The 16241-nt window shown below is 49.6% G+C and overlaps 1 protein-coding gene across 1 annotated transcript in view; it reads left to right on the top strand.

The window, feature by feature from the left end:
- The window catches only part of NRAP (nebulin related anchoring protein), a 75168-nt gene that overhangs the window by 56235 nt on the left and 2692 nt on the right, over positions 1 to 16241 (top strand). The window contains exons 32-39 of the mRNA XM_027112649.1: positions 292 to 390; positions 2293 to 2397; positions 2748 to 2855; positions 3704 to 4015; positions 9490 to 9594; positions 10414 to 10512; positions 12142 to 12246; positions 15506 to 15613. Of these exons, the coding sequence (XP_026968450.1) occupies positions 292 to 390; positions 2293 to 2397; positions 2748 to 2855; positions 3704 to 4015; positions 9490 to 9594; positions 10414 to 10512; positions 12142 to 12246; positions 15506 to 15613 (1041 nt within the window). The remainder of the gene's footprint in view (positions 1 to 291; positions 391 to 2292; positions 2398 to 2747; positions 2856 to 3703; positions 4016 to 9489; positions 9595 to 10413; positions 10513 to 12141; positions 12247 to 15505; positions 15614 to 16241) is intronic.

Here is a 16241-nt window from a genome sequence, read left to right as displayed (position 1 = left end):
AGGAAATTTGGGAGCAAAACGTGAATTTCTATAGTCGTGTTCACATTCGTAGCAAAGGACTAGATCTCCCTTTCCCATTGATAAGTATCTGATTCCATCCGTCCTCTCCTCTCTGCTGCTTCATCCCACTGGGTTCTGAGGTCACAAGAGCAGGGGACGGACTGGATTCTGGGCCACAGACTAGCAGCCTTTGCAAAACGAGGTTTTATAGCTAGTGCTTAATGAGCACGTTCTTCTGCTGCTTTTGCATCTTACCTTGTCTTCTTATTGCCTCTTTGTGTGTGAGCTCAGAGTAAATATCGTCAGCATCCCCAGTCATTCAAGTACACGGCCGTGACAGACACTCCCAGCCTCACTCATGCAAAACTCAGCAACCAGATTACAAACGAGGTAAAATCTTAGGACGGCTTTGGGATGGGCTTTTTAAAAACTGCTGGATTGCTAAAAAATATGTGTGAATATTTGTGGGATTGGCGGGGGTCGCGGGAAGGATGGGTGTTTGCATGGAAAGAAAAGAATGTCATTAGATGGAGCCTCAACAGTTTCCAGAAGGAAAAAAGGCCCAGGAAGAAATCTGGTTTAGTCTGTCGTCTCGCCCCCCAAATGTGGTCACGGACCGACGGCATCAGCATCCCCTGGGAGCTTGTTAGAAATACCAAACCTCAGGCCCCACCCCAGACCCACCGAATCCACACGGTCATCTAACAAGATCCTCACGGGTTTCCTTTGCACGTTAAAGTTGGAGACGTGCTGGTCTGCCATTCGTCTGTTCTACCTGGGCACATATTGGCTCATCATTTCTCCACTGTCATTCTAATGATGATGATGGGAAAGATTTGTGGTTGTCCGGGGACAGTGATACAGTGTGATGTTTGCCAAGCTTCTTAGTTCTCTGCTTCCTCTTCTCACTCACCACTTACCCAATTATCATTTTAATATTCTAGCAGAGGGGTGGGTCCCAGGGGAAAGAATCTCACTCCATAAAATCATCATTCCAGCTCTACTTCTTCTTAGTGGCCCTATGACAAGTTTGAAATATCGAGTGAGCTTGGCAGAGAATGAAATTTCGTTTTTAAAATTCTCCTTCTGACTCTAACTTTTCAAAGTCAGTGGAGATTTGGGTATTTACACATTAGTTCCAAGCTTGGGATAAGAAAATCCAAAGGGCTGTGTAGCGTGACATGATCAAGTTAAAATTCCCACTGAACCTTTCTTGCCTGCTTTGTCATTGGGGTGCTGAGGGGTAACAGTGCCTCCTGCAGTGGCCTCTGGCCCTGGAGGACTCAGCAACCACAGATCCAGTTCTAATCACGAGAGCAGATGTTTTCACAACGGCTGAGGCCGTGCAGCGCAGCAGTGGTGTGAGTCTGCCCGTGGCAGGATCCCGGGATTTTAGTAAAGGATGCAGACTGGGGTTTGGGAACCTCCCTTCCAACCGGCAGAGCTTCTCCTAAATTTCCCAGATCTTAGTATTGTCTTTACACTGTGTCCTCAGCAAAAAAAAAAAGTCTGCAATGGGAAGAACCACGATAGTATTCTTAAAGGTGTTTTTCTTCCCTCGGCCTATTATTGAGCAAAGTATAGGGAAGGGGGAAAATATGTTTTCTTTTACCCATCTTAGGTTGTCGACTGGGGCTCTGTAACAAAAGATAGATTAACAAGAGAAAAGCATACAAATGTATATAATATAGGCTTTAGGTGGTGCAGGAGTCTTCACAAGGAAATGGAGTCCAGGAGGGAGGGACGGTTAAACCTGAGCGTTTTTATTCTAGGTTTGATGAAGAGTGGACAGTCGTGGGAAAATGTGTAGGGCAAAAGGGGGTGAGCTAAGGGCAGGGAACTGGGGGACACTTAGCGAGGTCTGTTTGTTCAAATGCCTCTCGGTCCTTCCGAGGTCAGAGATGAGCTTGTTCCTTCCCTGTGTCAGAGGGAGGGCAGCTCCCACAGGAGGGGAGAAGGTCAGAGAGAGGTCTTCCATCTCCTGCTGCTTCCAGCTTCCTTCAGCTTAAAATACGCACTATGCCAAGGTACCATATTTTGGGGTAACATGTCCTGAACCCCATCACAAGCAACTTGCAGTTTCTTCCCCATTCCTTTCACAGCACTCAATTTGACTCATTAAGGACTATCTCTGTTGAAAAAAAACATCTTCTCCAGGCTGAAGGTGTACCCATGACCCAGCGAATGGCCTTTTACAAACGTATTTCCCAATTGCAAAGGAGGGAACTCCAGCCCTGCAGAAATGCACAGCACTTACCTTCTTGCCTTTTTTTTTTTTTTTTTCCTGCCCAGCGCCTCTATAAAGCAGCAGGCGAGGACGCGAGACACCAGTACACAATGACCCTGGGCCTGCCCGAGTTTGTCCGAGCGAAAACAAACGCAGCCAACCTGAGTGATGTAAGCCTTTCCCGTTGCTGAGGTTGAGATGTGCTCCAGGGCCACATGTGTCTGTGATGGGACCTAACAGTGACCCTGGTGACTTTCACAGAAACTTTAAACAATGTATCCTGTAGACACTCATGTGAAATATACCTTACACAGGTATACACAGATGTGTTGATACCTGCGTGTCAGAGCCCACTTCCGAGAGGGTGCTAATGAGATTTTCTTTGCAAAATCGAAAGCTTTTGCTTGTCAGGAATTGATTCTGGAACACCACACTACAAATAAAAGGGGGTAGCATTTGTTCTTTGAGCCATGTAATTTTTTTTTTTTTTAAAGAAGATCTACATGTGTTCCTACCGTAGGCAAAATACAAGGAGTCTTGGCGGAAGCTCCGTGTTCAAGGCTACAAGCTGACAATAGACGCCCTCCCCTTCCAGGCGGCTCGGGTCTCTGGAGATATAGCCAGTGATGTGAGTTGAATGATATGACCTTCCATCCGGCCTAATTTCTGTTAACTTCATGTAAAACAATGTCTACGGCTGATTTTCCTGAATTAAAGCAAATCTATCACCATGTGAGACAGGATGTCACCTGCAGAATATATTAGTTATGAATGAGATTCTTTGACGGAGAGAGGGAAAGAAAGTCCCTGTTAATCAGAAGCTAAATGCAGGCAAAAGTCTCTAGCAGGAAGAAGATTACGATTTATTTCTATTTGCAGTGTCTAGGCAACGATCTCCCCGTAATGTGTGAACTGTCCGTTTTCTAACTCCACCCAGAATTAGAAAGAGAACTCGCAGTAGAGATTGTGATTCTGCTTCTCTGTCGTTTCCCGCGTCGGCAGTAGCATTTTCAGCTGTGTTTCAGCCACTCTGTTGATAGCATCCATAGCTTTGGGACATGAAGGTGACTTTCTGTTTCCCACAAACAAATCGCAGAAAATGTAGACTTCAAATAAATGGATCCTGTCTTTGGGGTTTGATGTTTTGTCAAGTGCAAGGGGATAAAGCACAAGTTTCTCTTTTACCCTTTTTGATAAATTCCTTTTGGGCACAGGACAAGTAAGGGGAGTGGGCCCCTCACTTTGGTTCTAAGGATCTGGTTTTAATTAGATGGGAGGAAGGGAGCAGTGTTTCCACTGTTCCTCCCCCAGGGAGGAAGCCGTGCTCTCAGGCCAGCCTCACTGTGGTTTTGCTTATAATCATCTCCTCCTAGTGTAAGAACAGGTGATTTTCTTACAGTCTGCAAGGAAAACGCATAAACGAAATGTAAGCGTCCCAAATGCCAGCCCCTGACCGCCTGGTCCCCCACCTTCCAGTTTCTCTACAGGCACGACTTTGTGAAGGAGCGAGGGAGGCTGATCGGGGCCCAGAGTGTGAGAGACGACCCCCGGCTCCAGCACTGCCAGCGGATGGGCCGGCTGCAGAGTGAGCTTCAGTACAGGAGGGAGGCGGCGGGCAACAGAGCCCAGTGCCACCTGCCCATGGACATGGTGCCCCTGGTCCACGCCAGGAAGGCCCAGGCCCTGGCCAGCGACCGTGACTACAGGACACGGTGCCACGAATTCACGGCACTGCCCGAGGACCTGAAGATGGCCTGGGCCAAGAAAGCTCACGCCCTGCAGAGTGAGGTAGGAGCGGGGGGTCCGTGGGTCACACATCAGTCCCCGACCTTCCTCCTCCCGCCAGGCCTGCGTGTAAATCTCTGCTTCTTCCTTAGCCTTTTGGATCCCCCAAACGATTTGCTTGGTCTGTGCCATCTAGGTTGGAATGGTTGGAATTATTCAATCAATCAACACGTATTTGTTGAGCACCTACTATGTGGCAGGCATCCCTCAAGGCCCTGGGGATACAGCAGTCAACAAAAGAGTCTAAAAATACAACAGTCAACAAAAGAGTCTAAAAACTCCCGGGGTCACGGAGCTTCCGTTCTGTGGGAGGGAAATAAAGTATAAGTGAGGCGTGTAGTATGCCAGATGGAGAGCGGGGAAGTTGGGTCGGGGGGTGTGAGTGTGTGTGTGCGACTTAAAATGGGGGTCAGGGTAGCTCTCACTGCAAAAGTGACATTTGAACAAAGCCCCTGAGCGGCAGCAGCCTCAGCGTATTTGAGGCTGGAGTGAAGCAAGCGTGTGGGTGGGTGAAGAGGCTGTCGCAGGGGATGGGGATGGGGTCCGAGACAGAGGCTCAGGGCTAGACTGTGTGCAGTAGGCGTGGGGGTGTGGCGAGGAGAAGAACTGCCCCCAGAGCTGACACCCACCGACTGCTTTGCCGGTGGGGGCCGTCGCTGCTCCTGTTTCTCAGGCGAGGTCGCGTGGGAGGGGCCGAGGCAGGACTGGCTCCAGAGCCCACACTCCCAGCCCTCCCGCCATCTGGTGCAGGGGAGTCACGCTTCCTACGAGGCAGGTGTGGACGCTGAGGCCCAGAGAGAGGAGGTCCTGGCCCACGCAAGGTCATCAAGCCTGTAGGTGGGTAGCGCCAGCCACTGCCCCCGTGGTGGAAGGCTCTGGAGTCAGTCCCAGGCCACTCCAAGCCTCGGCTCCCTCAGCCGGGCCGGGGCCGTGGTGAAAATGTGGTCACGGTCAGCACTTACCAGGCACGTGCGCGTGGCAGGCTCTGCACCACGCGGGCGTCCGTGCATCGTCTCCCCAGCCCCGCGGCTCCCCTAGGAGGAAGGCGCTCTCACGTTAGAGCAGAACCCAAGGGGCTGTGGTCACATCAGTCCTTATCATCCATATCAGGGTTTCCCAGCTCAGGCCCTTTGGACCTTTGGGGCTGGATGCTTTGTCGCGGGGGCCTGTCCTGTGCACTGCAGTGTCCCTGGCCTCTACCCTCTACATCCCACAGCACCCCCTTAGCGTGACAATCAAAAATGTCTCCAAATATTGCCAAATGCACCGGGGGACAAATCTTCACCCGATTGAGAACCCGGTTCTCAGTTGAGGGCTGGTCTATATGATGCACTGAGCATGATGCCTTGTCTGCAGGAACACGCCAGTGGGTGTGAGCATTTCGGGCTATGTTCTCCACCAAGCCTTCCGACTCTGGTGGCCTTCAGAGAAGCGGCTGCTTCTAGTTTGGTTATATTGCACAGGAGAGTGTTGTAAACACCTAACGGATGATTAATTGTGACAACGATGATGTGACTTAATGAACATCAGGGTCACCTAATTATGCCTCGAGATCTGCTGGAACTGCGGTATCGTGTTGGGCACCAACCAGCAGAGTGTAGAGCAGGGTGAGTTCATCGGGTCCACTCAGGGCACGTGGTCACTGAAGCACAGCTCAGGACCCACTTAGAAAGCCTTCCGCTTGCTAGAAGGCCACCCTGAGGTCCACGAAGAACTCATAGCATGACTTGGTGCCCAGCCCGGGACCCTCTTGTCGGTGGCCTATTCCTGGGGAGAAGAGAAACCTCCTGGGACAGGACAGGTCCTGAGGAAGTTACAGAGGCCACCGGGGAGAGGTCGGGGGCCACGCTGGAAGCCCAGCTTCGTCACTCACTGGCAGTCCTTCCGCGGCCACTTGGCTTTCTAGGCCTCCACGTCTCCACTGGAAAAGCAAAGAGGTTCGATTTAATTGGTGATCTCAGATTTCAGGATTCATAGATTAATGTTTTTTAAAATGCTGGCATCAACATAATGTCAGACTGTTTAACTAAGTAAGGAACAAAACCAAACCCTACCTCAGACTACCATTTATATTACAGTTACTTCTGAAATGAAAGGATATTTTAACACTAAAAAAAAAAAAAAAAAAGCCGAAGAGGAAGAACAAACTAAGACAGAGGGTCCTTCCCAAGAAGCGCTAGCTGGCAATCTTAGACTGACACTTTACCAAATGGGAGACGTATTAGAATGATGTGTGCTGAGAAATTATTGCCTAGTTGAAAAATGACTGTGTTATGCTTCATGCATTGTTTTGAAACTTCAGGTTTATTAAACTGGGGGGTCTTGGACTCTAGGATGCTGTGAACAGTAGCCCCGCACAGTGTCCACAGATGGCTCTGAGGCTTTAGTCTTCTCAGAGTCATCGCTGAAAGTCCAATTCCATGTGGTTATGTTACAGCAAAAGGAGACAAAGGCTTAATGTGAGCTCACTCAGTTCAGCAGAATCTAGGGTAGGAACAGTAGCCCTCAGTAGCCTTCAGCCATTTCTCCTGTCCTCTTCCACCCAGGCCAGAAAGAATGCTGTGGGACTAGGGGCTCACCCCTGGGGAGAAGGTCCTCAAGGCCGTGATGGCTCAAGTCATGCTAACCTCAGGGATGTATCTGAGACGTGTGCTCCGCCCAGGCCACGCTCCACCACGAATCGGTGCTGGTTCAGTCACCTCTTAGTCTTTCCCAATCTGCCAGTGCACACTCCCCTCCGTGATCTCACGCGGGGGCTGCAGGACATCCTGCAAAGAACAAGCAGGGACAGTCAAGGGGACGGTCCTTGCCCCGCCCTTTACGGCTACCCGGCCTCAGGAGACTCCTTAAGCTCTCCTAGCTTCAGTTTCCCCACCATCACAAATAACAACAACAATAACAATACCTAAAAAGTATGGAATGCTTATCCTGGGTCAGGCGTTTGTTTAAATATCTTGCGCGAACCATGTCATGTAGTATCTAGGTAAGTACTGGCATTACGCCCATTTTTACAGTTGCGGTAACTAAGGCACCTGTAATCTTCAGTAGCTTGCTTAGGGTCATAAGCCGGCAGGGAAATGACTTGCTCAAGACCATACGGCTAGTAAGAGGCAAAGTGGGGCTCGGGGCTGCCGACTCTGGGTTCAGTGCTCTCTGGCTCCCCCTGGTGGCTAGATTAGGAACCCAGGTGCCCTGGCTCCCGAGTGTTCTCTTAAGGACCACCCATGCAGCATCCCCACAGGACAGCAGCTGGTAACTCTTCTGAGAATCCGAACAAACATTTAAACCCAGACATTGTTCTGTAGATGGGAATAAGAGCTCGTCCTTTGAGAATGGCACAAGGGCTGAATAAGATAATGAGTCTGAAGCAAACCACACCCTATGCAAGGTAGCAAGGTAGTGGTTATGGTGATTCTTATTAATATGACGAATATACCCCTTCCCCTGGCCACCTCCTAGGTGCATCTGCTTATGTCATTCCTGTTAGAACTCAGGGGCTGAAAGCTGCAGCTCGTGTGTCTGCCACACTGTGCTCCAGGATAGGGGTGCCGGGAAACCCCACGTATGACTCCGAAGGTGGCTTCTAGGCCTTCATATATACAAGGGCAAATAGTGAGGCTGCCATGTGGGGAAGCCAAATTCAGCTGGGCATCCTGAGAAGGTCTCTTATTATCTTAGAATCCTTCTTTGAAACCGTCTTTGGGCCGATTCTCCTTGACTCCCCTCCTCTCTCTCCCTGTTTTATCGTGAAGTCTGGGGCAGGCGTGTTGTTTTTAGGGTCTGCGTGAATAGTCAAAGCTGGGCTGGGAGCAGAAATATCAATAGACAATTCATTTATAAGAGAGTCTAAGGCGCAGTCAGATCTTTGGGGAACCTGCATCTTGCCTTCTGACTCACCTGCGCTCGCACTGTTCAGCCCCACAAAAGGCAAGTTGAAAGCGTGCTCCCCCGCTTCATCTCACTTATGAAAGGAGCAAGGCCTGGCTGTGAAGAGGCCCTGTAGGATGATTCTCTCTAACTTAGAAATTTATCCAATTTTCTCTGTTCTTTATCAGAGTGGAAGGCAAAAGCTTTGCCGGTGTAGACTGAAAGATCGCGGTATAAAAAGCAATCTCACTGACATGGGGTTTTGAAACGTGCTCTGGGACCTGAGTGATGTCTCCCTGCACCAGTTGGAAAGCAGAGTGGAATTTGCACAGGGGCCTTAACCAGCAGACAGTAGATCAGAAACGGACCCACTTTGAGGCCAGCTGTGAGGGGCACTGTGATTCCCGAAATGAAAGAAAACTAAAAAGGCCGAAAAGGCTGATTTCAGGAGTGGGTGTTTTGCGTTACAGCAGAGCTTATATCTAAATTAGAGAAAGGCTAGCAACTTCGTTTAGATCCAAATTTCAGATTTCCTTAGAGAGTCTCTTTCCACCTTTAAAAATGCCTAATTTCCATATGGAGAGGAAGAAAAGCAACTGTCTCATCGTAGGTAATGGTGAGCAGATCCAAGCATGGTAATTAGATTTAACATTTTAGGAGACTCCTAATCAGACCCACTGTCTTTTGTTTTGTTTTGAAAATGTCAAAACTGAGTTCATTTGATGCCTTCAGTTTCCCTTTTATATACACAGGTGTTAAAGGCTGCAAGTTACATGTTCCGTACCTACTACGGACCCATTGTCTTAAAACCGTACTTACTATTTTCTCCCCAGAATTGATGCTGTACTCCTGATCTTTTGAGTCCTTAAAAGGAAGAAGGTGGATAAACCTTAAGCCCATTTGTGGAATATAAGCAAATCATGAGTAGAAGCAGGAGAAGGGGTAAACCGAGGCACAGAAAGAGTAAAATGGCTTGCACACCATTCGCCAGGTGTAGCCAGGTTTGTTCCAGTTTTGAGAGTCCTGCTGTAATCGTCTTCCCCTCCCCCCCACCACCGCAAGAAAAAAACAAATCTAACACATAGAGTGGCTTTTACCCCTCAGGACTCTCAGGTGTTTTCATGAGAACAGAGGGGTTGTCATGACCTTCAGGTATCACAGAGAGAAACTGAGTCACATTTTGGTACAGTGATTTGCTCCGAGTCACAGCAGGTTTGATCCAGAGCTCAAAGCCCTTTGATCAACTGAAAGTGTATAAAAACGTTTCTGTTTAGGCAGGCGGTCAATCGCCTCACTGCCAGAATGAAACAAAATGATGGGGGCTGATGTGTGGGCTGGGGTGTATATCTCAGGTCGTTCTTAGGGATCGTTCCCGCAGGTCAGTACCTTCTGCTTCAAATCCAGCCAGTTTACGGGTGGGACCTTCCTGTATCGTACACTGGACCCGTTATTTGATTCTGGACAGAGTGCACAAACTCAAACAGTTTGACTCGATGACATGCAGAACGCACCTGAATGAAGATGTTGAAATGTTGCGATGAAGCATTTTTACAAATGCCCCACAGTCTTCGACCCTCTCCTGATAAAAGCCAATGATTTTCTTCCTGCAGTTGCACTACAGATCAGACCTGATGGGCATGAAGGGGACAGGATGGCTGGCGCTGAGTTCCCCACAGATAGAGAGTGCAAAGAAAGCCGGAGAGCTCATCAGCGAGGTACCATTAATCTGACTCTACCACAGACGCAACCTGGCGTTTATTTCCTCCTGACGAGGGAAACTGCAGATGGACTGGAGATCCCAAGAGGGCCCCATGGCCACTGGACTCCTGATATTTCTCTGGGGCCATTTGCAGCCAAATCCCGAGACAGAACAAGATTTCCCTCCCAGTGAATTCACTTGCTGGGGAGTTAAAGGCATGTTCCAGTTGGGCAGTGAAAGAGGGGTGATGCATTAGAAGATTCTCAAGAGAGGCGTTAATGTACAATTGTGATCTAAGCTGGCCCATTATTTTGGGGGAGGCAGGGAGAGGGTTTGCCACCCATCTCCTGAGTTTACTCACAGAGTCCAGTGTCTGGGGGTCGTCTGACTTCAGAGGCTGTTAAAAGTTGCACAGAGATGGTTATGTTCCCTGAACTCCCCGCCATATTGATGACCTAGAGATTCTTGCCCTGGGAGCTCGCTGAGGGCGTCACTGCTTTCTTCAGTTCCTTAATAACAGAACCTACTTTTATAGGGTCTGAGCAGGGCCACCTTGTTGCTGGATCCCTCCCTTTATTGAATTCCTTTATTGCGATGAGCTATGGCATTTTGCAGCCTCTCTTTTCAAGAATGTAAATACCCGGAAAATGTTCCTTATCGCAGAGGCAGCTTGGATCTCTTCCGTATGCTGGTGAGGTGCCCACCGAGAAGAGAGACGTGTTTTCCAATCACATCATTGGCGCCTTTGGTACTGAGTGGATGGGGTGAAGCTGCACTCAGAAAAGTGCATGTGGTGTTTGATTGTTTCACGAGAATCTTGGTCCTTCTCTTATAGACCAAATACCGTAAAAAACCAGACACTATCAAATTCACCACGGTGGTTGACTCTCCAGACCTAGTTCATGCCAAGAACAGCTACATGCATTGCAATGAGGTGGGTGTTTTCTCTTCACTCATCCCAGGCCCAGGAGTGGGTAGTGCTGTGCAGTGGTCAGTGCTTAAGCTGTGAGGGCAAACCTTTTGTCCCTTCCCCAGGCGATCTTGGGTCCGCTTTCTAATGTCTTCTAACTCCAGTTCCCTTATTTGAAAGGAGGGTAATAATAGCAACCATTTCATAAGATTGAGTGAATTAAATGAGGGTTAAATAAATAAAAGTACGTGAAGCTTTTAGCAAGTATCGGAACATAGTAAGTCCTCAATAAATGTCTCTAGTTTGACTCATAATCATAACAATAATAATACTAAGTATTATTGATGATCCCTTACCAAACACTAGGTCAGATACATCTGAATTGTTGATAAATGTTAATGGAATTAAAAGCTTAACATAAGCCAATTAGAAAAAAGAAAAGAAAAACCGGCTATATCAAAGCTTCTTTCTGCTTTTACTCTCTACATGATTTAGCCCCATTTCCTCTCTCCTGTATTAATTTCGAAGAATAGGAAGTTACATATATATTTTTTTCTCTGAAATTGTCCAGGGATTGGATTTTGCACACTGACGAAGCTGCCCCGTGCTCACAGAGTCCAAATGTTGTACTGACCAGTTCACATCTGCAAAACCCAAATTGAATTTGGGAAAGGGTTGAAATATTAAATATTGTATTTCCTCTCTAAAACTGGATGAGACTCAACCACTTCCTAAAATTGTTTGCAGTTCTTAGATTGCTGCCCTAAAGATAGCAACTAAGATAAAGCTTGAGTTTTAAAATTGTGTCTTTTTGGGACACAGGGTGGACTGTGAAAACGTCACACTTCTGAACAGATATTAAGGCATTTAAGACTTTTCAGCTGTTGTGTCTTTTTATTATTACTATTAGTGTTAAGTAGCAGAGGTATGGAGGCATCTTGTCACTAGTAAAAAGCTTGAGCAATGCCCAGTTGCAAAGGTTCTCTGAAATATCCACCCGCTTATGCTGTTTGTGAAACACACAGGCATAGCCAGCCATGGTGATGGTTTGTGACCCTTTTGGAGCAAATCTTGATGAATATTTTAAGCAGGGTTTATTTAAAACCAACCCCGGGGGCTTCCCTGGTGGCGCAGTGGTTGAGAATCTGCCTGCCAATGCAGGGGACACGGGTTCGAGCCCTGGTCTGGGAGGATCCCACATGCCGCGGAGCGACTAGGCCCGTGAGCCACAATTACTGAGCCTGCGCGTCTGGAGCCTGTGCTCCGCAACAAGAGAGGCTGCGAGGCCGCCATATGAGAGGCCCGCGCACGGCGATGAAGAGTGGCCCCCGCTCGCCACAGCTAGAGAAAGCCCTCGCACAGAAACGAAGACCCAACACAGCCAAAAATAAATTAATTAATTAATAAACTCCTACCCCCAACATCTTCTTTAAAAAAAAAAAAAAACCAACCCCGCCACCGCCTGACCCTGGCCACATGGGCCCCTCCCTTCCTGGGTGGCTTCTGGAGGGATGCTCTCCATGGGCTTCTGTGCCCTGGGGCGAGGGTATGGGGTCACTTGAGTGGGAGGGGCAGGAACGGGAATCGGCCCCTTCTTCACCTTGGCTGCAGCAAGTGCGGTTTCCCATTTACTGTGAGCCTTCTTCCCCGCAGCGCCTGTACAGGTCAGGGGATGCCGAATCCCGGCACAGATACACCCTGGTCCCCGACCACCCCGATTTCACCAGAGCCCGCCTCAACGCGCTGCATCTGAGCGACGTAAGTGAACCAGAGGTTCATGTGGTGTGTGCCTGTTCCTGTAAATGATCTGTGCCCAAACGGGATTTTATTTGTTAAAAAAAAAAAAAAAAAAAAAAAAGAAGGTCCTAGGAAGGGAGGCTGGGAGTGGAAAGAACCGTGGATTGAGAGTGGGACAAGTGACATGTGTGACTTTGAGCCACTTTCCTCGCTGGGCCTCAGTTTCCCAGCTGTAAAATGGGGCTGGAGCTGTGCTAGCCAATGCCTGTGGTCCTTCTAGCTCTCAAATCCTAATGCTGGGCATGGCTCCAGAGACCTCGGTCAGGTGCTGGGTTACGGCCAGAGGAGTGTTGCCGGTGCCCTGGCCCCGCGGGTGTAGACACCTGCTCTGTTTGTTCTTTGGACACCTCTCCTTAGCCCTTCAGAGCAGTGTAAGTTTGGAGACAAAGTGACGCTTTCTCTGCTTTCTGCAGTTTAGAAAGATGCTGCAATTGTAGTCCATCTGGTCCGAACACAATCCGCTCCTTTGTGTGTGAGGCTGTGGACCCCAACACGTCCGTTTCCCTTGGATGTGTGCCCTTTGCATGCATCACGGAGATGCTGTTTCCTAAACCCAGGCTTGTTGGCAGGGGTTGGAGGCCCCTGGTTGTAATAGAATAGGCGGCCGCTCTACCAGCAAAGCTGTGATCCTGGGATAACAGGTATCGAGGCGGCAGAATCAAAAGAGGCTGTCAGATCAGAATAACACAGGCTGAGTGTGTCGGCCTGGGGCAGCGCGGGGCCTCCCAGAGTCTGGCCATTCTTCCCGCCCTGGCCCGGCCATTGTGTCCTGGGGCTCCGTGAAGATCAACAGGGGGCTGGCGAGAGGCGCCTTCTAGTTAGCGTGTGTATTAGTTTGTTGCGTTTGTAAAGCCCTGTGGGATCCCACACAGTGAATGTGATGGTGCTTTGTAAATATGAGTTATTATGACCATTTGATGCTTTTGAGGGCTGTGCGAGGGATAATTTTAGAACAGCAGCTCTGGTGGGCTGACCTCCATCTGGGGAAGCGGGACCTCCCCCTCAGCAGAGCTTGGACAAAACATCCATCTCATTAATGCTGCAAGGATGTGGGAAGGCAAGGCCCCCATTAGAGGAACTATTGGAGGCCCATTGCCCTGGAAACTGGGATAAAACTACCAGTCCATTTGGGGCCCAGCTTAAGGAGGACAGCCACCCCAGGCCGGTGGCAGAAGCCTCTCTCCTCCCACGAGGGATGCCAGTCTGCCGAGTTCCGGAGATGAAATTAGCCGCCAGGGCACGCGGGTATGGAGAACTCATGGACCTCTTTTGAAAGAGCACTTCTTCGGGGGCGTGTAGGATACGCACAATTGGATCAAGTGCTCTGTGAGGATGATGTGGAGGGAAGGTGACCTTCCTGGGCAAAGAAAGCCACTGAGATGTGTAAGGCAGCCGAAATAACTAAAGAATCAAATGACTCTAATGTGTGAGGATGAGGGCAAAGCTGTGCCCACTGTGATAAAGAAGAGAAGCGCCCAGGGTTCCAAATCAAAGAGCCTGCGAAGTCTAAAGGCTCCCAGTGGCAAGGCGAGAACCTCAACAGAATAAAAATACCCGGGGAGGAAGTGATGACAATCAAGCAACTAGTGTATAGGGAGACAGGAGGCGGGGGTCCAGCACCTCGGGGAGCACCCCGATTTGGGCCTCAGTTACAGAGCCTCAGAGGCTGGGATGCACTGAACACCGGAGCGGGGTGACCTCGGAGTTTGAGGCTGTGGATGGACCGGTGTCATTCCCTAGCCCAGATCTGGCACGGGGGCGCTCATTAGGAAGGCACCGCAGCAGACCCCTTTCCAGGGAACGATAAGGGCTTTGGCTCTATTTGCTAGTCTAACATTTGCGGGACCATCAGAACGGGAAGCGTAACGCTGGAGGGGCTGGTTGGTCTGTCATTGTCTGAATGCCCCTCCCCTTCCTCATACCTCTCGGTCCAGCCAGGCTAAACTCAGTGGTGACCCAGGAAATCTAATCCTTTGGGCCCTGATTGTGATCTGTCCGTAAGGTGATGACCCCAGCAATGATTGGTTGAGCAAAGTAGGCGTCTGGCTCCTGGTTTGTGGTGTTGGGGCCGGAGGCGGGGATGAAGGTGGAGGTGGCGAACAGCGGCAGGGAAGAACGATGAGCCCCACCGCGCTTGGCTCAAGCTTTCCGTGGTCCCCTCTAGCTCCAGGCCCGGTTGTGGGATGGCGTGAGGGCACTTGGCTTTTTTCTGCCACTTTTCCTGGGCTTAATCCCCCGAATCCCCTGTAGAACAGAGCCTCAGCCTTGACCTCTATTTCCAAGGGCCCCCTCGCCTGCCCTGGCTCTGGGAATGAGTGAGAGACCGACACGCTCTGGGGCTGTCACTTTGTCATCTGTTGGTGATGTGCCTCGCCTGCTGTCTCCCTTCTCTGTGGCGGAATAAAGAACAGCCTTCCGCTGGGATCTCCAGATGACTCCTTTCATGGAGCCATTCCCTTATCTTGAAAAAAAAAAAATTAGCTACATGAAGGCACGGGAGATTTTGATGCCTCCATCGGTGATGTGGTCTACCTGAGGACTGAGAGGATGTGATTACAGACTCCCCGAGGGTGTGTGAGAACAACTTGAAAAGGGAAAAAATGAAAGAGGAAGATGTGAAATACGGGGGTCAGGAACTCGGGCAGGTTCCTGACGATCAATTTAATTCAGGGGAAGGCTCTCCCTCTGTGCAGGCACCAGGGGTGCGTGTGGGATACAGCATGCTTCATAGGGGTGCTGTGACGTGGCATCAGAGGTAGCCCAGGGGCCCCCAGGAAGTCAGTGGAGCCAGTGAACACGTGGGTGCCAGGACCCAAGGAACAGAACCTTCGGCGTGTGGGAAGAAACGGGGTTCTTGAACTTCTGAGTTTTGGCATCTAGAGGCTGCAAACCTGAAACGCTGAAAGTAAAAGCAAAGACAGAAGGAAGGGGGTCAGGGGCACCTGGTACCAGTGGGACATAGCAAATGAGCCAGACCCACAGACCCCAAGACCCACCAGAGCAGGGCCTGAAGCTCAGGCTGGGGGCTGAGAGCCGAAGCCCTTTGTGGCCAGAGCTGGGGAAGTCCTCAGGATGGATGTGGGGCCACGGGCTCTGCCGTTCTGGGCACCAGCAAGACAGAGGGTGTGTGTTTAGGAGCCGCTCCCACTGAGAACCAGCAACATTCCAGACATGGAGCTACTCACTCCCCGCTCACTCATTTCTTTGTTTCCCCAACTAGAAAGTCTACAGAAACTCTTGGGAACAGATCCGGGATGGTGGCTATGACTTCAGGCTGGACGCCATCCCGTTCCAGACCGCCCGGGCATCCAGGGAGATTGCCAGTGACGTAAGACCTCACATTCTCTCCCTCCTCTCTCTCTCTTTCTCTCACTGATAGGTTTTGCTCTGGTTTTCCCAGATCTGTTGAAAGGCAAACCACCGGGAACCAAAACTGAACAAATATTTCAAATGAAAGAAAAAAGTTGACCTTATTTTTTTAGCATCTTAGCCAGAAATTTGGAATTGGGGAGGGTTGTATTCCCACTCCCTCTGTTTTAAGAGAGGCACTCTTAAAGGTTGACGCATGTGGACAGTACCTAGAAGTCAATTAACGTATGATTGATTTGTTGACCTTCCATTGAGGGACTATTTTTTTTTAGCTGAAGTGCACTGTGATAGGTTAGAAAGAGATTGGGTTTCCCCCCTAGATTGGCTTGAGTTCAAATCCTGGCTCAGTCACTTAGGAATTGACTCTATGGTCTTGGGCAAGTTGCTTAAATTCTCTGAACTCAAATATCTCCATCTATGAAATAGACATCTAATACTGGTCTCCTAGGATTGATGTAGGGATGAAACCAAAAGGGTTCATAGTGTCATGCACAGAACATGACAAAACACGGCCGCTTCCCTTACTGAATAGGAAGATGTCATTAACTAGATACGTCATCATTCACGAGTGGCTTGTTACTGGTCCA

Source organism: Aethalodelphis obliquidens, unplaced genomic scaffold, assembly GCF_003676395.1.
Source record: "Aethalodelphis obliquidens isolate GAN/ISIS:26980383/991018 unplaced genomic scaffold, ASM367639v1 scaffold11, whole genome shotgun sequence".
Lineage (NCBI taxonomy): Eukaryota > Metazoa > Chordata > Mammalia > Artiodactyla > Delphinidae > Aethalodelphis > Aethalodelphis obliquidens.
Note: the sequence above shows the minus strand (reverse complement) of the source record. Positions and strands in the feature narration are given on the sequence as shown.